Source organism: Convolutriloba macropyga, chromosome 5 (assembly GCF_964194025.1).
Source record: "Convolutriloba macropyga chromosome 5, txConMacr16.3, whole genome shotgun sequence".
Taxonomy (NCBI): Eukaryota; Metazoa; Xenacoelomorpha; order Acoela; family Convolutidae; genus Convolutriloba; species Convolutriloba macropyga.
Window position 1 is genome coordinate 6,438,086 of NC_134472.1, and position 23,684 is coordinate 6,461,769.

Sequence of the window (23,684 nt, forward strand, 5' to 3'; positions counted from 1 at the left end):
ATCGGTTTTGTTTGTAAACATGCGTGTCTTTGTAAACATGCATTCTTTAACTTCTTGAGTGAACAGACCGTTCACTTTCCTTCCTTTTTAAAGGGTCCAGATCTCTTAAGATCGTGTAATAAACATTTGATCTAAATATGAACAAACTTTGCAATCTCTGGTAGAAACTAAAAAACATTCCTTTCAAGTCTGTACTTTAAACGTGAACAACTATTTTTGAAAGTTCAATTATACTTTAGCAAACTTTTTAATTTACTATTTTTTTAAAATTACAATGTGTTTTCTTTAGAAGAGATGGCATAATAATTTATTATGGCTATCAGTTGATCCTCATCCCTCCAAAACACAATAAGGATATGCAGCCACGAAGCGGTGCATGTTTTGGAAGCGAGTTTCTGTTGCACTAATCTACAGTCCTCGTCGAAGCTTCAGATTAATCTAGCACGTTGCCCTCCTTGATAAAAAAACAAATAAGCAAAGCTATAAGGTGACTAAAAAGGGCTTCCGCAGTAGTGCCTGTTGTCCCCTCCGAATGTTTTGTGGTATTCTTCACAACATTTTTGTTTTGGGATATCCATACTCGTCGCTTCCTTAAAAATATCCATTTCGGCATGTATTGAATACAAACCTACAGTGCATTGCCAACATTCAGAATTTAGATTCTAAAACGGGGGGAAAGGGCTTTTAAAAAGGCTCGAAGTTTAAACAAATACTGAGCATCTTTTCAATTAAGATATGAAAATAGTTTTTGCATCGAATTTGAACGTACAGAATTTTTGAAATGAGTTTGAGGTGAAAGAAGAAACAGTGCCATGTCAGCAGTTTTCTACGGCCAATATAACTTTCAAAAAATATCCTGAATTCTTTGCGCCAATTTTTATTGCAGAAAATTTGAAGAAAATGATTGAGCACTCTGATGTTTTTTTTGTTTGGCAGCGTTTTAAACTACCTAATACTTAGGACGGACAGTCATTTAAAAAGTTTTCAATGAGAAGTTTTCAGAGAAATTAGAAATTTCCAAATTTTTCATAAATAAATTATTAAATGAAACACCCAAGCACGCCAGAAGAAAGACAATAGCATTCTGCTAAATACTGGAAACGCAATTGTTCTGACCCTTCTTGAGGGGGAGGAACTACATACTCAAATGGGTTTTTTTTGTTCAGACAATTTTAACCGATCGATATATTCATCGTAGAGAGTTGCGAGTGGTATCATTAAAAGGCCCTCCAGCGTAGAATATGGAATTAATTTTTTTTTGATTTTCTTATTTTACAGGGAGTTATCTCGAGGCTTGAAGTTTTGTGAATAATAGACGGATTTCCGTTGTTTTTATTCACATTTTCCTGAATTTTTCCTAAAATTTCGTCAATTTTGCTTAAATTTATAAAAATTGTTGACACTATTACTGTTGATTTTAATTTTAAAGACAGATAAGTATTGTCGACCATTTTGATTAAAATTTATGGCTAAAATTATGGCTGAATATTTCAAAAATCAGCATTTTTCATCAAAAATTGCCCCAAATGAGCTTGTTTAGTCCACTTTGATTAAATTTGTCGGAAGTACACAACCATATACAACAAACACAATCTTATTAAACTACAAAGAGAGCTATTTTTACTTCCACTTTCTTAGCGAGTTGTCTAGAATCAAATTTTTTCCGTTTTTGCTAACTATACTCTCATTATCAAAAACGCAGCATTTATTTTTGATCTTTTAACTAACGGACTATCGAGATCTAGAGAATTCGAAACAATTGAGTGTTCTAATTGAATGAGCTGCAATAGCAGGGCTGGTTTTGGTCTAATCTTGGACCGTTACAATCCAAAAATAGTTCGGATTGTAATCAGTCGGTCTTTCTTAAAAAAAAAATGATCATTTTTATGTTAAGAACTGAACAATTCAAATCAAAGATCACTGTTGATAGGTCCAAGTGGCTTCCCAAACAGTCCAAATTATTGTATTTAGTTTATTTACCCAAAAGTTTGTTGTCGTTTTTTGACTTTTAAAAATTTGCTTTTAAAATAAACAATGGATTATTGAACTTCGTCACTATTTTCCCCTTAATTTGGTCAACTTGTAGCTTATTGTGAGCAAAGAAAGAATGCATATTCTTCCTCTTCTTTCTGTTGAATTAAATTTTAATTTTGCGGTTTTACGCGTTAAATTAGGTTTTCTGGCTTTGATACTACTAGATTTCACAATTTTTTGATTTTTTTTGTATGGGCCCATTTTTCACGTTGTTTCTCGTTTTGTCAATTTATCACATAATTGACAATTCACATATTACATTAGTTGCGTTCAAAATAAGGCACATTTTGACATATAAGTCTTTAAAGGAATGGAAAATGGTTTTAACGGCTTCAACACCCCTTTCTCAAAGAATTTAATTGACTTTTTTACATTTGTTTTTAACTTTCGTTTTTACTTTGTGTTTTTCGTCGCATGAATTTTCCTGGATAATGACAGATCTCATTGGTTTGTATTGAGAAAAATGAGCTTATGTTTTGATTTGAGTAGAGAGCTGATGGCTTTCATGACTTTGAAAACAATTGTTTTCAAAATAAAAACTTTTTAACTTCGCATTTGTTCTTTTTTTCTATTAGTTACCTAATTCCGTTAATTACAGGTCATGTAAGACATCATTGTTGTCGAGGGAACGTAAAAATGTACAAAAGCTTAATTTGTTAAAGAATTCGTTATCAATTTACTGGCTTCGACACGGGTTTTTTGCGCAAAAAGTAAACTAATTTTTGATTTTTGTCTATAATTAGGGTTCTTTTTTTAGATGTTGGACATATTCTGAATAATTACAGGTCTCAAATGCTTCCTGTGGACGAGTAAACGACCTATTTATTTATTTCATTTTGTACCTAATGGCTTTCATGATTTTGAAATTAATTGTTTTCGGAAAAAAAGAATTACTTAATTTTGAGACCTATTCTCATTCATGAGAAGTCCTATACCACATTTGTGGCGTTCGAGAAAGGCTCAATTGATTATAATTTGAAGGGCAAAATTTGGCTTTACGGCTTCGACAGCGTTTTCTCGCAAGTTTTTATTGAATTTTTTGTCTCTATTTTGTTCTTTTTGTAACCGCATAAAAAATTGATTAATGGCAGCTCCTAATAACCTCCTATAGAGGCGTATGTGATTATAAAGTTGGATGTTTTCAATTGCTATCTCTTGGTTTTCATTACTTTGAAATTAATTGTTTTTAAAAATATAAGCCAATTTTTTATCTTAGCTGTTTTTTTTGTTCTTTTTTGTCTAATTGTTACCGAGATATTTTATGGAGTGGTCCCATATCTTTTATTTTGAAGTACAAGTTATTTTGTTTAGTTTCAGTTTTATCCGACGCTATTTTGACCTTGTTTGTAAGTTTCTTTAAAATGGACATAAAATTGTGGATGTAATTAATGTTTGTTGTTATTGTTGTTTGATTTTGTTGTTCGTCTTGACTGGCTTTCTTAATGATGACTGATCTCATCAATCTAATGCGGCATTTTTTACTCCACTGAGTTTATTGCGTTGGAGGCGATCTTTTTGTTCATACACATTTTTAAAAAATTAAAAACTTGAATTGCTATCTATTCCTCATTTGGTAGACATTTATGCCAAAAATGTGGATGAGCGGGGTCGAAACTTTATGTCCGAACGCACATTACCGAGCCTCCTTGTATAATCTGTTTTGAAGTCATTAAATGTAACTTCTGAGAGAATGAGTTGTTATCATATCTTTCTTCGCGGAATTGTGTGATGAAGAACCTAAGATCATCGGCGTCCCCAGTTAAATGTTTAATTTAATGGAACCTGACTTTCAATTTATGTATATGAAAAGATGAATGTTTTTGAAAAAAATGGCTGGAAACCAATAATCTTTATTGTCAAACAGCAATTTTAAAATGAGCGAAAACTAGTTTCATTATATATCTCTAAAGTGTTGTTAATTTTTTTGGTTACAGTTTTTACGCTCGATTACAAAATATAAACCAAAATAGGTCGGAACTTTATGTGCGGTCTCACATTATCGATCCTTCTTAATTTTATAAAAGTTATTAAAATTTAAGGTGTAAATTTGCTTGGATTTAGATAATGAGGAGGAAGCCAATCTACTGAAATTTTATAATCTGCACATTTTGGTTTAAGATGTTGAGCTAAACTCTGCGGATGAGAGTAGTCGGAACATCAAGCGCAAACGCAAATTTCCGAGCCTCCTTGTTTGCTTATTTCGACCAAATGAGATGGGATGCATCTGTATGCCGTTTTTTGAATCGATGTAGTGAGAAGAATCGGTATAGTTTTGTGTTCGAAAAATGTGGCGATGTCTTTTTTTGGAGGTTTGATCGTGCAGATCAATACTTGTTGCATTTATTAAGTCCCTCTGAAGAACTTCATATTCTATCAAGTCCACAACACGTTTTTTTTGAAAAAATAAAATGTGAAATTCTAGCGAAATTTGAAAGCGTGTATTTGTTTTTACTCTTTTAATGAAATGTACTATTTTGCAGAGCAGAATGAATGTTTTCATTGCTTTATTTACAATCTTCTTGTCAGCAGTGAAATGTGAGAATTTTTTGCTGTACTGTTCTTGTGCAGGCAGAATTGGAAATCAACTTGACCATTTGCTCGGAACAATTGAGTTCGCTCAATCGATCAACTACACTTTAGTTCTCATGCCTTTTGTACATTACTACCCCCTGGCACCAAAGGGAACTATAAAGTTGACATTTTACGAGGAAATATTTAACGTGGATTCTTTCAACTCTTTTACAGATGAACTGAAACCCTATCGAGTAATAACGTGGGCAAATTTCGCGAAAAAACGGATAGGAAATTTAAGGGAACTGTTTCCTGCTCTATATGCAGAACAAGTTTGAGAAGTTAAGAACAGCCCCGCCCCTTCCCTCATTCTATTTGCGAGCATTTATGGCACAATGCGCCTCTAAAATAAAGCCGTGTGTAAAACTGCCGACCAAAGCATAGCCTAAAACTGTTTCCTTTTTCCACTAGTGGGCAAAGTTTAATTTTTATGAGCCCATATTGACTAGCTATGCTCACAGATAATTGTTTGAAATTTAATGGTGCATATCCTGCTAAGAGAGGGGACTAGGCATTACAAGTTATATGCCATTGTAGTAAGGTGATAATCGATCATAGATGGTCATGTCCTACGGGGGGTTCAAAAGAGAGGGAGGAAAACAGTTCCTAAAACTTTTTATTGATCGTATGGATTCAGTTCCGCATTTTCTCAGTTTAGAATTGATTTGCATATCCAACAACACTGGCTTCAAAAATTACGTGATGCCATGCGAATTACCCAACTATCTGCCATATAATTCCTACTGGAATCTACTCGGGGTCTCGTTTGCCGGGACAGGACGGTTTGTGTCAGTGGATGCATTGACTGGTAGAAAAAGTGAAGAAACTACGGTGGCTCTGCTCAAGCAACCAGGTGCGTAGAGAGAGGAGAGAGTTGAAAACTTAGTGGGGTCGAATAAATTGTACTATGTATGTTCTACACTATAAGCCATTGTAAGATATGATATTACAAGGACCTGATAGCCGAGTGTTTAATGCTTCAATCTCGCGTATCGTTCGGGAGAAATTTGTATTTTTTTCAGTCATTCGTTGGTCAATTTTCAGAAAGCGAAATTGACGGAAAAAGTATTCTAATCCCGCAGCAATGTTTTATCACTGTTTTCGGTTTTCATGGTATTCATTGGGCGCCAGCAAGTTATTTCATTGATAACTCATACAGCTACTGTTATCGACACGAGAGTCGATGGAAAAGAGTTGTAACGGCTGCTCTCCTAATCGGTTGCGACGGGGAAACCTTTACACCGCCCAGTTCTTTTCAGTGGATCAAAATCTGTCCGGATATTTTAGCAGTTTGCTTTTGTAACTGTATATCCGCTAAATTCTTGCCGTCGCATTTCACTTCAGTTCGTAACTATTTGCTTATCTTAGTTTTTCCGGTATCAAATTGGACTGGATTGCTACAGATCACACAATACGGGATCTTTATTTGTATCCAGTTCAATCCGATAGGGAAACAAATCGAAGACAAAGATATATGTCCAAGACCTGTTCATGCAAAATATAGGCATTTAGGCAGTTTATGCTGATGCAAATAAAAAATGCCCAGTTTTTATGCTGCTGCATTTTCCTACGCATGCTGGGAAAGCTCAGCTTCAACAAGAGTTATCATATCAGCTAATATGCTTGAGAGAAGAAGCGCGTGTTGTTATGTACGTTAATGGTTTTTGCATTTAATTCAGAATCTTAACTCAAAGTTGCTGCACGGTAAACTATAAACTAAAATATTTGCACGGTAAACCATTTTTACGCCTTGATAATTTGAATATGAATTGAAATGACTCTTTCCACCTACAACCTTCAATTCTTTTTGGGGGTTAGGAACTTTATGCTAACCGAGCATTTTGGTTCGGTTGATTTTGGCCAATCGATATCTTTTGTGCACACATACAAGCCCAGTATCATTGGAAATGTCCCCAATGTCATACAAGCCCAGTATCATTGAAAAACTGAATCAAAACTCGAAGAACAATCAAGTTTTTCGCCTTTTCTTTTTTAAATACGTTTAAACTAAATACCTTTAAAATATAGGATAAGAATATTTATTTTTCCAAAGGCAAGATAGAGGAGATAATAGTTGTGAAAAACGAATAATGTAAGTATCACTTGTAAACAAAGAACAATTGAAACATAAATGAGCAGAAAATTTTCATTTGTTGGATTCATTCAAAAATTAAATTTTTCCTGCGTGTTTTATGCTCGGCATAATACCAAAATACTGTTTCAAATTGCTCGTATTGTATTGTGGCTTTTCGAAAAGCGTTCAACTAAGATAATCATCACATTTTTATGTGGACTTCATTATAGCATTATTTGGTTTCATCTGGATTTGTTTAGTTTTTCGGACTAAAGAGATTCAACAATTTACTAAATAGATGTTCAATCTGAGACAAATGGAGTCATTTTAGAATTAATAAATTAGGGCGAATCAAAAATTAATGGAGGATGGGTCAAAATTGATCTTCTCTACCTAAACCAGGCTGGCTCAAGGATGAATACAATCCTTTGTTTGGTTATCAGTTTTTGACGTTTCAGTTGGATTAATTCCCCTCATTTTTAGCATGCAGTTTTCTACATTTTTTCCATGATTGATTTTTTCACGCTTGAAATATGAAAATTTGTTTTTACTTAAAATTTTTAAATTTCATTCATCAAAATATCAGCTAAGATATGTCAGCTAACAGTAAAAGCATTTAAAAAGATTATCGAACTCGAACAATTTGATTATAGACAAATGGAGAAAAGTATCTTAATTCTAATATTTTTCACAATCTTTCTTAATTGTCAAGTAATGTTTATATGTTGCGAAGAAAACTGGTTCAACTGTAGAAATATCAATCAAATTTGAGTTTGAGGATAGATTCCGCTGAAACGAATAAGCTAAGGGGACAATTGGAATGTCTTAATTTAATTATAGGTCAAACGGACTAAACTGATTGTTTCTTCATCTTTATTGCAATTTTGCGTATAATATATTTTACACCCGAATTTTTATTAGTTGGTAGAAAATGATTTAACTCTGAATATTTTGAGAGCAACTTTTGCATAGAGAACTTAGCGATTAAACCAATAATGATTTTTATCTCACTCCCTCCTCGTGATCCTGATTTTTGTTAGTTTCAGAAATTTTCCAATCCATTTCTATCTGAAAAGATTCGGCCCGAAATTTTTAGTAATTTTTAAATTTAAAAACTTTCTTTTAAAGAAAGTTTTAAAATTTAAGAAAGTTTTAGCCTTGAAGGTCAAAGAAAACAGTCGAAACGGATGCTAATGAGATTTGCTTCAATACCAAGCAGAATTTTTTGGTTCCACGCAAAACTGCATTCAATTTGATTTTTTATGCGGTTTGAAAAAACTTTGTCTTTTTCGCCAAACTTAAACTCGTGTCCTTCATGTCATCATAATTACATAAATCTAGATTGAATTCATAACTTAAAATACATTAAAAAAACTTTAGATTGCGAAAGATGTAGTCAAAGTGTTTTGTTTGTCGTAGACCTGTTTGGAACATTGTGTGAACGCACATTACTGGTCGTGTTAACCTTTACTGTACTAAACAGTGCAGAGTTACATTAGTGATTCACTTAATTTTTTTAAACGAGAAACGATTTTTGTACAACCCTCCACCAAACTTGTTTTATTTTTGATAGGAAAATTTCTGCGCTAATAGGAGTAATAAGTAGTTTTATAACCAAACTTTTGTTTCATATGCATCGCTTACTGGCTTCTATAAAACTTTTAAAGTATTTTAAAACGAAATCCAGAAGTGTAATTGAATGAATCAGTTTATATAAAACATATCTCGCAGATTTCTAGAAAACAGCTGCTATATTTTAGTACATCTGCAATCTCGAACAAGATGATAGATTAGCACAACAGACGGAAAGATATTTCTCTTTTTCATTAAGTTCTAAGAGGTTAGTTTTTGGTTAAGAAGCTGTATAATTTATTGCTGTATCTGTTAGCTGCCCTTAAATAACTTTTAGTTAGTGTGACACACACTCTCTGTTGACGTTATCTCATTCAATTAAAGTTGTCAAAAATCAATTTAAGAGAGAGAGAGAGAGAAGAAAAGTCGTTTTCAGACGTCATATGATCGTAACAAAAATCTTGACGAAATAAAAAGATTAACAGGACAAGTCCTGAACTACAATTCGCAGAATTTTCATTGATCAACAACAATTAATAGACTAGGAATGGATGGGTGGAGCTATTTTAAAAAAAATCAAAAATTGAGAAAAGTATTGACAAACGTCAAATCGCCGAATGTAAGCAAAAAATCACTAGCAAGAAAGAGACTTTTTTAGAGGACTGTTTTCGCATTCTGCTTGAAAATTTGAGTGACAAAATATCACTTCAATTTGACGTCAAAATTATGGAAATGTGTGTACGTACAAAAAAACAGGGCACCAATACAATTCAACTTCTTTGAATTGTAAAAAAAAACAAGAGAAGACCATCAATAGCCCCATATATCGCAGCAAAATTGCGGCTATTAAAATGATTTGAATACCCATCAAATTTGTGGCGCTTTTGGTGTATGCTCTGTTGTTCAGGTCAGCTGAAAATTTATTTTTGCCTTCTATTCTTGTCAGCTGGGATTTAAAACAGGCTTCTTTGGAATGTAATTTGATTGCCAATATATGTATAAATTCTTGCTATTCGTTTTTGAGCATTCTGGCTTTTGACTAATCCTTTTTATTGTAAACCGTTTATTTAATAGATATTACTTTGGTTCGATCCGAATATCATATTTTCCAAAAACAAATCAACGACTATGCTTACACCCACTTTCAAACTCAGTGCGTAAAAGTAGTTGCATTGATATTTTTTCGTCAACGGTGATCATTTAAACATGATTCAGCTAAAATAATTAGAACAAATGAAACTCAAATTTAATAAATTTTAGCTCCGTGTAAGTTTCAATCGTCACACATCTAGATGAACTTTTCACATGAGATCCTGTTGTGGTTCGTGCTTTGCGTGTGCTACCATTTGTCCTCTGAATCGAAGAAATCATATTTGTTTCCGTAAACCTGTTTGTCCCAAAGCTTCTGTAACAGCTGGTCTAAACATGATTGTTTGGATTCAACATCGGTTAGATTGCTTCGAGTTACCATTTATCGAACGAAATTCGATTAACTAAATTTATTCGCCAATTGTTGGCCATGTCAATTTCGAAGTGCGGTTATTAATCGTTTGGTTTTTGCACACGTGTTATCTTGGTTTTTGCGTGAGCTTTGTAAATGAACTATCAATTTTCAAAAGATCGGCAAGTACTCTTTCAAATGATCGGGTACGTGGCACTTTGCCTAATGACAGAAAGCGCAATGTGTTAACCAAAAAACCTCGCGCTTTTTACAGACAAAGTAAACAAAACAGTTTTGAAAGACCCCCAAATTTATCCTTCTTTTTGCTATTTTCCGTCAAATTGCTAACAAAAGTTGCAGTTTTGGGCCCAACTTTTTCTCAACGAGAAGGTGATTCGAAAACGCAGTTTTTGCAGCGAAAAATGAACGGGTAACCGTACTCGTCAAGGAGGAAAACATCACTAAAATTTTATTCCCCTTAAAGTTTAGCTAGATCTACTTTTTAATGGTTCAAATCGGTGCCCTAAAAGTTGCAACTTAGTATTTTTTCAGGATATCTTTGCAAATTGTAAAAGCAGGCATCATCAAGCGTCAGTGTAAAATTTTCGGGCGAGACAAAAACCGACAAATTTTTGAATCACAAATATACACTCAAACCATATGCGTGTCATTTATATTCATGTCACTAATATTCGTGTCATAGCTTGTACTCATATAATCCTTTGGTTTACACAAAATAACTGCTGAATGATATCACCTCGGGGGCAAATCAGTTCTAAAGAAAAAAAAAATGATTGTTTATCCTCCTTTGTTCGAAAGATAATAGTTTTTACGAAGATATTATTTTTTAAGGTATTAAATTATAATAAATTAAATTGAGTAAATGAAAAATTTCGGACTCCATCTGCATAGCTATAGGATATGCTATGCTCAGTGTTCCGAATTCAATAGTTACCAATTGAGACTACCTTACCAATGCTCACTAATTCACCAACAGTGAGTCCCACCTCTGCTCATAGCCTAAAATTTATCAAAATATTTATATAGTTCATGATTATCGACCCAACAAATGAATTTGAAAGAAACTTTTTTTCAACGATATCTTAATGACTTTTGTAGAATTGCCGTGTGGTAGCTGCGACACATCTTTAATAGTGTTTAAACGTTTGTATCTTTTTCATGCAAAGTTTTTCTGCTTGATCGTTTTCTTCTAGGACAAGTTTGCTTTCTCGCTAGTGGTTTTTTGTTCACATGCGGCAATTTCACTTTGGTTTTTACTGTTTTCGATTTTTGGGATCGGATTTTTTTAAATAGTTTTCCCAATCCATTCATTCATTCTAGGCCTAGTTTTTTTTGTGTTAACCGTTTTTTGTTCATAGACGGCATTTTGGCATTGATTTCTTAAAAAACTTTTTTGATCTCGTTTTTTAGAAATGGTTTTCCCAGTTCACTCAAAGGCCATTCTATGTCTAATTTATTGTTTAGCCAATGAAAATTGTACGCCAGGAATTGTCCTGCTATGTTTTAGAAATTAAGTCAGGTGCTAAAGGGAAGTGGTTCTAAGTTAGGATAGCACAAGTGCCTGACAACCCGAGTGGTTAATGCTTCAGCCTATTACGCCGAATTTTTTTTGCATCCATAATCCCTCTGTGGTGTTTTTTGGACACATATAAATATTTAATTTAAGGTACTGGACCCCTCCCTGTATTAAATTGCACCGCCTGTTGGTACGAAGCAATTTGTTAGACGTTAGTCGGTGTATGATCGAGTAATGGGATTTGGTGGCTGAAATTCATTTAAAGCTTTTCGATCATTGTATCGGATGAAATATTTCTTCTCGCTTTTCGACATCACTTTTGTAGTGATTTAAACTGCTCTTTCGCTTTAAAAGGAAAAGCTACACCATTGCAACACTCATTGATATTAAAACAATAAAAGGAAAAGCTAACGCGGGTCTTCAATATAGGTGCCTTGTTTTTTTTTGCGGAATGAGTCGTTTAATGGTGTTGCTTTTTTATCAAAAGTTTCATAAAATTTAAAATTAGGTTGATAGGGTGGCAACCCCGCTTTTTTATGTAAACCACAGTAGAATTGTGGATTATTTGGAAATATAAAATGAAAATATTGAAAAATGTAGTCTTGATGTCAAGAATGTAAATAAAACCATACAAATTGAAATAATATCATATCGATTACCTCGATTGGTAAAATCTAAACGACTGTAATTTTAGTACAAAACTTTCGTTTTAATCTAACTATTATCATATTTCTTTCATGCACTCCTCTACAACAGAAGAAAATCGCCTAATTTGAAGAAAATTTCGCTAATAATTGATATTTTGAAAAATGACAAGTGGTTATGGAGAAAATGTGCGTGGAAGTTTCCACTTTTCCGTACGAAGCCTTCAATTGAGTCCCGCATAAGTCTGTTCAACGTGATCATTTAAAATTCATTTTAAATGGAGAATCGCATTGTGAGTTTGAGCTTTATGGTCAAGTTGAACAGATTTGAGGTAGGAGTCAACTGACTGGTTCTTACGGAAAACTGGAAAACTCATTTATCAAAAATTAGCAATTAAATTTTTATCGATTTGTATAATTTTTTAACAGATATCGAAATGGTAACGAAGAGCTCTTCGAGTCAAAAAGTTTAACCAGGTAGTCTTGCTATTTTAACGAGCGTCGGTCTGTCGCGCCTAAATTTTGCACTTTTTTTAACAGAAAAAAATTTTTACTAAAAAGTATGTAATTTGTTAAAATTTTACAAAGTTTTGTAAGTTTTGTTCACTATTTTTTTTTAACAAAACAAATACTTTGTTCGAAAAGTTTACAAAATATGAATACTTTGTTCACTAGTTTCGTAAAGATAGTTCGATAGTTTCAAGTGAAGTTGAAGGGTCAGTGGGTGAGGGAAAATATCTGTATCTTCCCGTGTAGTCAATCAAGTTACCTGTTGTGATGAGAGTGTAAGGAGAGGAGGGTGATGATCTTTTGCTGTTTTTTGTAGTTTCCCAAGATTGTAGTCGAATGGCATCGGTTGATTGACTATTTAGCAGTAGCAAAACAGCAATTGCAGTCATAGTTACCAACACAAACATACTTGAAAAGCTCACTGTCCCTCTAGGCTCATTTCTCAAACTTGACATTTCGGGTGATTTACTGTTGTTTGTTTGTTATTTGTCAGTTTGTTTATTTTGGTTTACTTTTTGCTGTTATTCTGCAATGCTCTAAGCAGTCTGTGGGATTGTTGACGTATTTGTGTTGTGAGCTGGTTGCTGTTCCTCAGTTTTAATTTTGTGGAAATTATCTTGAGAGGTAGATTGCTTACGTTCGCCTATTATCCCCCCAAGTAAAGCAGGAATAATTCCCAATTTTGCTCACAAATGAACAAGAGCCGAGTGCTTGCGTGGGCATGGATGCTTTTCACTGTATATCTAAGTTGTTAATGCTCTAATCTTGGATTTATTTATCAAAAACGTCCAGATTAGAGTTCAGATTTGATTGGTTGCAGATTAAAGACGATAGATTGTATTGATTGATCTGCTAAATGTTAAGTGTAGCCTACAGCGCTTGCCCTCAAAATTCCTAATAAAGTATGGAGCAATTTTAGGGATAAACTGTAATTGGTCAAATGCTAGATTCAAGATATTTTTGATCATTTTAAATTAATCTTCTACCTTATGATCATTGAGAACTTATGAGCTATTTTAATTATGCAGCATAATTTTAATTCGAGCCTAATTTTAATTTCAAATTAAGTTTTTTCTTTGCAATTTTCTACTCTCTATGCAGTATTAAAAAAGAAATGATTCATAGCAAGAATAATTTGCACAAAATAGCAGTTTTGATAAAGGATCTTAGCAATAGTTATCGTTTAATATATAATTTTCCCTCCTCGTTATTAAGCGGCTAACGATGACATACGTCATTGTAGAAAGATAATCTCCACTTTTCGCTCACTGAAATTAGAAAACACTAAAAATGAAAACACTAAAATTGAACGACCCGGTTTGGGACTTGTGAAGGGAGCTATGAATGCTAATTTAATTTAAAAATATCTCTTTTAGTCAGCTTAATTTGCAATCTATGGTTAGATATTTGGAAGACAGAGAGATTAGTTTTTTGATTGGATTATTGTCGTTGCTTCGATGTTGATTGTTACAAACGGATATAATCAATTAGAATCGTCACGGGTGCTTGCACTATTCTGAAAAGGGCCAAATTAAGTTGTGTGATATTACATATGAAATGAACTACCGTTCTCACTCAAAAAGTGATACTCGGTATTGACATTGAACTGTGCTGCTGATCTTAATTCGCTGTCGTGGCATGTCTTGGTTTGTCATTGAGAGATTTGCTGGAATTATTACAAAGCCTTCTTTATTTGGAGGAGGGCGAGTGTTTAAAAGTAGCAATGAAGAGAATATTGGTTGATTAGTTGATTAATATAGATAGACACTGCAGGTAATACATTTAAGCTATAAATTTTGGCAATTGGTAAGGTTTCTTAAATTGATGAGATATCGATCAAAATGTTGATAATACTAAAGAGTTTTGCAATGAACTTTTCAAGATGACGAAAAATTTTTTTGGCTAAATTTATTATGAAATATCAGCTGATTACAGCAAATTATTGAAGTCAAGTTAACTCCCATCGTTGTCGAAATTTTTCGTTCAGCCATTGGTTAATTCAAGTCACCTGCAACTTTGTGACCAAATACCAGCTGGCTATTATTGTCGAGGTCATTGTGACCGACCACTATCTAAGTGGTGAATTAAGGAAATCCAAATGACAGCACTATGAATTCTTGTTGCTTATTATTAATAGCCGCACACCAATGGCTGGGGCTGTTATTCGCCTTTTCTTGGTTTTTTATTTCGTCGTCGCGATTTTTGTTACGACCATATGACTTCACAGCCACTTAAATCTGCTTTTTGTTCATTTGTTCATGCAATTTTGAAGCGCGTGCGTGACGTCATTTTTTGCTCTTAGTGGATCGAGTTTTTTTAATCATTTGCGTGATTAAATTTTTGGTCACATTTGAATTACCTCACTCATAAAAATGACTTCCTCACTTTGAAATTGACTTTTATTTACTTTAATTCAAAGAGATAAGGTCAAGCGAATGTGTGTCACTCTAAATGAAGGTTATTTGAGAGCAGCCAATAGAGGCATCAATAATTTATACAGATTCTTAATCAAAATATAAAATCTCAGCTCTTAATGGAAAGATAAATTTCTTCTTTGGTCTGTCTCTTTTTACTTTTTTGAGACTGCAGATCTACAAAGTTATTGCGGCTATTTTCTGGCAATCTGCCAGCTATGTTTTTCTTTATTTTAGCCTCTTGCTCTCCATTTCCAATATGTTCACTCTAACATTTGCGATTTAGGGTTTCAGTTTTTTATTACATAACTTTATTCCATTTCAAGCAATTTGATGCTTGGTAAATTTACCTGTTGTCAATAAAATTTTTCTCGGAAAAGAAAATTGTTCAGATAAAGGGTATTGCAAAACATCAACTAACACATGAAGCGAGTTAGGGTTTGTCAGGGGTTAAAAGTTAGGATGCACGAGTAAAAATTTTCTCGGCAACCTAGTACATTTGTGCCATTGGTAGTGGAACTCTGAGGTGGTTTGTCTTGAGTTTGGAGAAAACATGAAAACGAATAGGCAAGCTTTGAGTAGTTGCAGTTGCTGAGTCTGCGGGTAATGTTGCTAGCCCGTGCGCCATGAAAGGCTCCGATAATTTCGAGAGAAAATGAAAGCTCACCAAAGCAAATTTTTTCAAAGGAATGTGATTGAAAGTACCGGTGCTCATCATTGGCTTCTTTGGAAGTGAGGAGAACTTCAGTAGTTGAGCCAATCCAGAAAAACCACTATTTATATGTTTATTCCTTCAAGCACGCGTTTTTATTCTTAGCTGAACAAAGTGGGGAGAATAAAAAGAAAGATTTCACCTGTGGAAAATTGAAATAGGCTGATTGATTTTATCATTAAAAATTGATTAATTAAACTGTGGATCTGTTGTATTGATAACCATAGTTAAGTTAATCTAGTTGATAACCAAGTTAATAACCGAATCAATCATCATTTTTACATTTATAATTGGAGACAAAACATAAATACCAGCTGCTGCTGCTTCAGCACGTTAGACAAGTCGGACCAGGCTGCATTAGAAAATGTTAGCTGTCAATTCCCACTTAAGGTCAAAATAAAAAAAAACATCAAACAAAATGAACAGAAGCTTCGAACCAAATATCTCGAAAAACCCTTGCTTGCAGGGTTCTATTTCAATTCAGTATGCAGTTTTAGGTTAATAGTCTCTTAAAAATTTTTGAAGACATCTTAACAATAAAAGCTCCTCTGTCAAGAGGTTCACCCCCAACTAAAATTGGTTTTTGAACAGGTAATATATTTTGCACAAAGTCTGGCAATGATATTGCTCATTATGCTGGCGATAGCGAAGACATACGTAAAAAGTATCGGTCAAACAAAGTTTAAAAAAGCACACGATCAGGCCTCTTTGTTGTATCAAGAAGCATTAAAAACTGCTGAACTTACATGCTATACTTTGTAGTTCACAGGTCTTCAAAGTGATGCGAAGTGAATTAACCGTAGTAACATAAAAGCCGGCCGTTTTGTAAATCCATCTGAAATTAATCTATCAATGTTTCATTTTCTGATTATTTGCAACAGCATTCCTTTAAACAGAACGGATTTTAACAATTCTTGATGGCAATAACGACTTTCTGAAATATATTCTTGTATTTTATTGTATAACAATAACGTAAAAACAAAATCACCTTTATTGATTAACGACTACGTCTAGATACGAGACGTGATAACAGCTTTTTTTCTGCTTTTATGATTAGATTGATTTCTTTTAATGTTTGTGGAAGTCTTTGTATGAAGAATAGCGACAGCATGAAAGCCAATGGTTTTGATGTTGTAGCGAAAATTCGATATGGTATCATTTTTTAAAGAAGACCTGATACGATTCATCTCCCTGTGAGGTGTAGCATCGGAGTAACCAAGCGCTGCTCTGCGATTTGAATGGCGACAGGGAAGAATTAGTGATAAAATTTAGGTGAAGTACTCTTTTGGGCTTTTATAAGGAGCAGATGTGGCACGTTTATCTTTTCGAAAATTTAACCCTGGCAGGCCTTGAAATCGTAGTGGAAATGAATATTAATAGTTCTGCTCGTATAATTATGAGCCCTTGTTATCTTTGCAAGTAATGTTATCAGAGTCCTCGTTCTCAAGCCGCTGCTAAGTATAAGATTTTGAATACGAGGTTTTTTAATTGCTCTCAAACGAAGGTCTTAGCAATTATATCAGTCGTTTTGGTCTCTTGCGATTTTACGTGCTACCGAGTTTTCGTCTATAAGTTTTTTCGTCCAACCATTGGACTTTTTGTCCTCAAAATTGGGATAGACAGGTAAAGTACGGAGGGCATTAAGCTGCTGAGCAGGACTTTTAGAGCGTCACTAATCTCGAAGTATGCGATTCATCGAAGCTGTTTTGAGGAGACAAAATTTCTTGGTGTGAAGGACGGTTCTTATAGTAATTTAGTTTCTTATAGTTCTTATGAATTAGACCCCCCACCCTTCAGTTCAACCGCACGGCCCACCTTGTTCACCCCTTCATTTAATTCCGCCCGTATGCCAGCTTTCCAGTCTTTTAAGAGCTTTTCGTGCGACGTTAGGTGGTTATGTTTCGAATTCCTCCGACTATCTTGCCTCGTTTTAATTTGATCGCATTTTGCAAATATTAGAATTTTTCACTGCTATGTTTCAATTGTTTCAAAGACAAGTTCTGCTCATAGGACCACAGCTTATGATTCGTTTAGCATGCGTGGATTTTATCTTGAAGCGGTGAATAATTTATTCAAAAAGGTTTTGCGAAGCTGAGACTGTTGTAAATTGAGTTTTTTTGAAGCTTTGAACTTTTTTCTTTGAAATGGATTGGTAATCTTTTCAACATCTCAAATAAATGAGTTAATATTTAGACCAAATCGGATGTCTCGGGGCGCTTTTTAGAAAGTTATGGTTATGACCGCTACTTGTACCATGTGAAAGCTATTGAAGCAATGTGGTTATAAATTGTTTTCAGTTACCTCGTTTGGAGACACAGTCATAACATTAAATTGCTGCTGTCGTAGTGGAAGAGATAGACCTAAAAAAGTTATTGTTTTGCTCCGCTATGTAAATGCTTTATGAGCTTGAAACATCTTTTGAAACATCTTGAGCAAGGTTGCATTTTTGTCTAGCACTTATGGGCGAGTTTCCGATACAGTTTCTCAGTATAATCTTGTTTCCGTTATTTTTTGAAAATTTTCCTGAAAGTTTTTAAACAGTATGATTATAATGAACTGTCTCTCAAAGATTTTCATCTCAACAATTTCACGTTAATTTTTGGTGCCTTATTTAGCGTTTACAAATAAAAGAATAAGCCCGTCAATAAAGAGCCCCTGTTAAAATAGTTTTACCAATCAGTTGAAATTCAAATGTAAATCTAATATTTGGGCAGTTTTCTTCCAAAATGGCAAAGTACTAGGAATTCGCTATCAGCTTTTCTGAAGATGTCGAGAAGAGCTAAAAGTTTATTGTGCGCAAGGTTGTAATAGCGAAATTCTATTAGTAGTAATTGTGATTGTAAAATTTGATTGCCTTAAAGTTAAAAGCACCAAGTGCATATCATTTCTGCTTTTTCTCGAATAATTGACCGTCGGCAAGATTCTTTTGGTCTTTTCAGATAATTTGAGTTTATAAGCATTTGTTGATATGCTCTTTTCTAGATTTATGAAAACATTTTTAAGTACAGAAAAAGGGAAGCTTGCGTTCTTGGTGTTTTGCGTAGATTTCTTATTTTGACCTGATGTTTTCCTATTAGGGTTTTGGCAAACCAGTTAGGTTAATTTGTTTAATTATTCAATGGAGTATCAGAATAAACTAAGGCAGACCCGAGGTGGGCTCCTTTTATAGCCTTAAGATATAAAGATTTAGGGCTACTTATTTCTGCGCGCGAAGTAGGCTTACCTATATCTCTCAGACTAATCGACTCTGTAAAACACTGAAGATATACTTCAATTATAACGAAGTATAAAAGAGTTAACACCGGAGTTAGAGGTATACACATCGTGCAACTGCTCTTTTAGACTGACTATAGATAGTTAGTCAAGTTAGCGCTTTATAAAAGAGAATAGTGTCTTCTAATTAGTTGAAGGTGTACATCCAGTATTTCTACTGCTACAAAACCACTACTTCGAGTTTCATTTGAGTTAGAAGTGGTACACAAAGTAGTTTGAAGATTCAACAGCATAGAACAAAGAAAATAAGTTTGAAATGTGGGCAACGATTAACATATTCTGACACTGATATTTTTAATATTTTCTGTGGGCTGTTTTGCAGTGTTAAATTGCTTAGAACGTTCTTCTTAATTTGCTCCAATATTTCAAAACTACTGGGGAATACTTCTGGCAGATAATCATGGATCTATCAATCTTTTTTCATTGTTTATTGCTTTTTTTTAAAAGCGATTGTTAGTTGTAGCAGAAAGCCTTTGTAGCTTAGCTGTTAAAATGTCTGACTGTTATCCAGGAGTTAAAGGGTTCGAACTCCTATGAGGTCCGAGTTTTTGCACCCAAAAAATGAATTCTAAGCTACACCACTAATGCTGTTGTCAATAGCAAAAGCACAAAAATTGTGATGCCTAATTTATTGTGCTCTTTACAGCGCGCTGCTCCAACTTGTTTGAATCTGATCTGGACTTGTTTTAAACAAATAATTCTTTTTTCAGAAATAATGCGTTCAAACTGTATAAGTTTATATCCATATGCGATGTACCTATTTTCTCTTTTTTTCTTAACTTGACCTGTGTTACAAAATGGGAACAAATGGGTTCTGTTTTATGTGCAAGGTCAAATATTTTACAGGTTTGCTCAATTGCACCCTTTTTGCGCTTGTATTGCAATATATAGCATTTGGTTTGGAAGCTTCTTGTTAGTACTGCGTAAGTTTCATTATTCTGTGCTCACTGCTCCACGGCCAACAGTTTTTGCTCTCCCCAGATTTACAAACAATTTTTTAATATCCTCAAATATTTTACCCATTTATCCTGATTTGCGCGTGTTAATTCTTAACTTGCCATTAATTGCTTGTTGCTTGGTGAAAGCATTTTCATATCCTTTCAGGAAAAAATTGTTCATGCGATGTGTGAAATACCAAGTCACTTTACCTTGACGTCTTACCACTTTATTCGACCGTTGTTGCCAAAGTTTTCCCTGAATTTCTTAAAATTTTCAGTTTCAACATGATAGCGACTTTTATTTATCGGATCTGCGATGCATTTTCGAGTATTTATGCCTGCTTTGATTGAAGTTAAGTGGCTGTTATTGTTTTCCTGTTTTCCTATTCAGCATCCAAGGGAGTTAGGGGCATTCAAACGGAAAAGATCCGAATTTCAAGGCAAAACCATCGTGCTTGGCTTATGAACAGCTTAATCCAAAACAATTTGATTAATACAAGAAATTGTGTTCTTATAAATAGTTATATTTAGGTATGAGTCCTGCAAAGCAACATCAACATAAATACCAGGCTTATCTGTCGTGGTCTGAACATCTCAGAAACCGAATGTCTCCGAAGGTTCCAAAAAGACCATTTGCTGCTGTGCATATTCGGATTGCGAGGGATATGAAAACAGCATGCTCTAGTATTGAGAGGAATCCATCACTTTTTGCATTTGAACAGTGTAAGCTTCATAAAATTGAACCGATACAAGAAAACTGTGTACCGTCAACCACAACTATTTACGAGAACATCAAAAGAATTATAGAAACTGATGATCTAGCTGCCGTATATCTGGCAACTGATTCGTATGAGACGGTAGCTCAAGGGTTATTGCCATCTTTGAAGTTGAAGTTCCCGCGAGTTCAGTTTTTATTGGACAAAGAAGCAACTGAATTTGGTGATCTGTTCTTAATGGAACAGTCGGACGTTTTTCTCGGCTCATGCGTGTCAACTTACTCGGCATTCGGTACGAGACAGCGAATGCTGACTAAAAAGCCCGTTGACTTCATTCAAGTGCCTAAAAACTCAAACATCAGCGAGTATGATCATAGCGAGTTATAATCGCTGATAAATTTTGAAGCTTTGATTTTAAATAGAAGCAAACCATTTTAACTTGGCGAAAGCTTATTTATTAGTCCGTACAAATTTGCAGCACTGCTGAAAATGAAAGCGAGTTGAAAATGCAAAACGTGCGTTTAACTTGAACAATTTTTAAAATCAGAGTAGCAACAGCGTAAAATTTATCTGATTTGTTTTCTTTGCAGACAAATTAGAGATCAGTTTTCGTTACGAAAAAACATTGTGAAATACTTTTAAAATGGAAGTGCTGCCTCAGGAATACAAACGACACAAGGTCAATTTCTTCTCCTTGTCATTAGCAGACGATCAGGTCAAAAATTTGTTCGGTCGTGATGCCTCATCACAAACAGAAGCGACCGAAATTAGCGACCTTCAGCAAATGACATCGATCATCATGCAACTCGTGAAAGACTCACGCTATTTGAAGCGAGAACTGCTTTTAAGTCGACAATCATTGGAAGCCGAATACGCGGTTCGGTTGAAGCAGAAAGCTGAGGAGTTATACCTTCGTTGTAACGAAAAGGTAAACGAGCTAGAATCTCTTCATGAGGAAAAAGTTTCAATCATCCGCCGAAGTTTCAAACAGCAACTCTCAGACGCTCTTATGTCATTGAGCAGTCAAAACACTTTAAGTTTGATGCAGCAAAGCAAGCCGAAAGAGGAAAGGAAAAAACCACCCGGAAAGGACAAAGTTCTGGAACTCAAACTTCAAGTTGAAACCCTTGAAAAGGAAATTGTCGAACTTAAAAGTGACATCGAAATGCTTCAGGAAGAAAGCACAGAGCTGAGAAGATTGCTTGAAGAGCAATCCAATGAGCCCAAAATTAGCCAAGAGGATATTGACAAGTTGGAGGAACAACTTTCAAAGGAAAGAGATCGAATTAGAGAGTTAGAAGATGAAATTAGTCGCTCGGCGGGCAATACGGAATCTCTCAAGGCCACGATTGACCAACAAAATGAAAGAATTAATAAAATACTGGAGGAAAAGCAGAAATATTTGGACGAAGTTGATGCTTTGAAGCAGGAAATCGAAAGTGAAAAGACGAGAATGAGAGAAACTGTTGAAAAATTGCAAGCCGAGTTTGAGAAAGAGAAAGCGGACCAGATTGAAAAGGTGAGAATAGAAGTGATGGAAAAACTTCGAAAGGAATTTGACGAGAAAATGAAAATGGAGAAAGAAGAACTGGAACGTCTAAAGAAGGAGAAGGAAGAAATGGCTCAAGTTTTCAAACTCCAGCTGGAGTCTAGAGACAAACAACATGCGTCTGCTCTGACCAAGTTCAAAAAATCAGAAAGACTTCTCAAGGCGCAACTTGATCGAGCTCAGAAGGAATTGGAGTACAGTGAAAAATCGTGGGCCAAAAGGCTGCAGATTCTGCAAGATTCGAACCAAGCTATTCGCGAAGAGGTTCAAACGAGGAGCTCAATGAGGAAATACGTGTTGAAGTTGAAACACGCTCAAGTGTTATACAGAACAGATGACCCGAGGTACTATCTGCCCGCACCAGCTCCCCTGCCGGATATTCCTCCAAGTGGTCCAATTTCGAGATCTCTGACTAAGGAGAGAGGTCGCGTCACTTTTCAGGAGGATGCAGAAAGTGTGACATTGTCGTACAATAGTGACAAGGTACCTTCGCTTAATCAGGTTAGCCGTTTTTAGATCTATGAGTTGAAATATTGAATTTCAGGACTTCGCCGTCGCTCAACATTAGTTTCATTTTTGAAAGATTCATTAGATGAATGTAAAATGAAGCGTTTTTTTAGAATTACAACAACTTGGACAAGGCAAGTTTACACTGGCATTTTTACAACAATGAAACCTCACACTAATAATCTCGGCTGTATCTGATTTTCACATAAAACATCGGGCTTACTTGCCAGATATCCCGATATCAAATGAACAAATTTTGTTGAACCGGCACAGTAAAAATAGGATCATCTCAAAATGATATATTGTTACTTTTATGCAGCTTTGATTGACTTCGCATTTGCCTTATATATTAAAAAGAGAAAGCGTGAATTACGCTGAATTCTCGGCAACTTCAATGTGAAGATTTGTTGAATTTAGTTCTTTTGCCATTGTGATACTCTCATTGACGAAAGTGTGATGGTTTCAAAGAAACATCAAGAAACTTAGAAGTTCTCTTTATTAAAGTTTCAAAGAACGAAAGAAGAACTTACCTGACGAACTTTATTGCCGTGTCGATAAGTAATGGCCACAAAACTAAACTCATTTCTAATTTTGTTTTGCGCTATCATTATCTTATCGACCTATCAATCATATGTCAGAAGTAAATTCTCCCACCAACAGAAACCTGATTCTAACATCCACCGACCTCCAACTAATGAACTCGATTGTACCCAAGCCATATATGATTCTCATGAAATGTTGATGAAAATAGAAAATCACCTCCGCGATTCGGAGTTAAGATCTTTTCACATGCCAATCATGTAAAATATTTTTAGCTTATCTTAATTTTCTCTGTATATTTTCGCATAGATAGCTACTATAAATACAAGCTAATTTTTTGTATATTTTCAGTTCAAGATTTAAACTTCAACTTATTTAAAGTTCAACTTATTGAATTCTTTGACCCTTGTTATCGACCACGAAAATGGTGTCCAGACCAGCTACAGACAGACATGTTTTGGATCTACAGAATGCAGAATCAGCTACTGCGTGGATTATGTAGCGAAATCTCGCGCAGAGAAGAGGACAAGGTCAACGTTGATGGTACTGTACAGGACCTATAGGTAACCAATCTCTTCCTTAGTATGTGTGGGCAAGATGCATTTTTTAAACTTAGGAGCCTAACGAGTCCTAGGAATTTGATAGACACTCC

At 34.7% G+C, this 23,684-nt stretch overlaps 4 protein-coding genes across 6 annotated transcripts in view; 2 read left to right on the top strand and 2 right to left on the bottom strand.

The window, feature by feature from the left end:
- The window catches only part of LOC142339695 (uncharacterized), a 424,533-nt gene that overhangs the window by 394,973 nt on the left and 5,876 nt on the right, over positions 1 to 23,684 (top strand). Inside the window, exon 4 of the mRNA XM_075389916.1 lies at positions 21,068 to 22,486. Within this exon, the coding sequence (XP_075246031.1) occupies positions 21,068 to 22,486 (1,419 nt within the window). The remainder of the gene's footprint in view (positions 1 to 21,067; positions 22,487 to 23,684) is intronic.
- LOC142339090 (transmembrane protein 17B-like) overlaps positions 1 to 23,684 on the bottom strand; it is a 330,316-nt gene that overhangs the window by 136,255 nt on the left and 170,377 nt on the right. The window lies entirely within an intron of this gene.
- Positions 1 to 23,684, bottom strand: part of LOC142339091 (ADP-ribosylation factor-like protein 8B) — a 281,448-nt gene that overhangs the window by 112,945 nt on the left and 144,819 nt on the right. The gene's annotated exons all lie outside the window — the stretch shown is intronic.
- On the top strand, positions 4,519 to 21,080 carry LOC142339088 (GDP-fucose protein O-fucosyltransferase 1-like). 2 transcript variants are annotated; one of them, XM_075388802.1, is made up of 3 exons: positions 4,519 to 4,844; positions 5,257 to 5,458; positions 20,252 to 21,080. In XM_075388802.1, exons 1-3 carry the CDS (start codon positions 4,521 to 4,523, stop codon positions 20,821 to 20,823), a joined length of 1,098 nt encoding a protein of 365 aa, XP_075244917.1. In that variant the 5' UTR covers positions 4,519 to 4,520; the 3' UTR covers positions 20,824 to 21,080. The 2 variants fall into 2 exon arrangements, with proteins under 2 accessions (XP_075244917.1, XP_075244918.1); XM_075388803.1 differs by having other exon boundaries at positions 4,519 to 4,807; positions 5,259 to 5,458.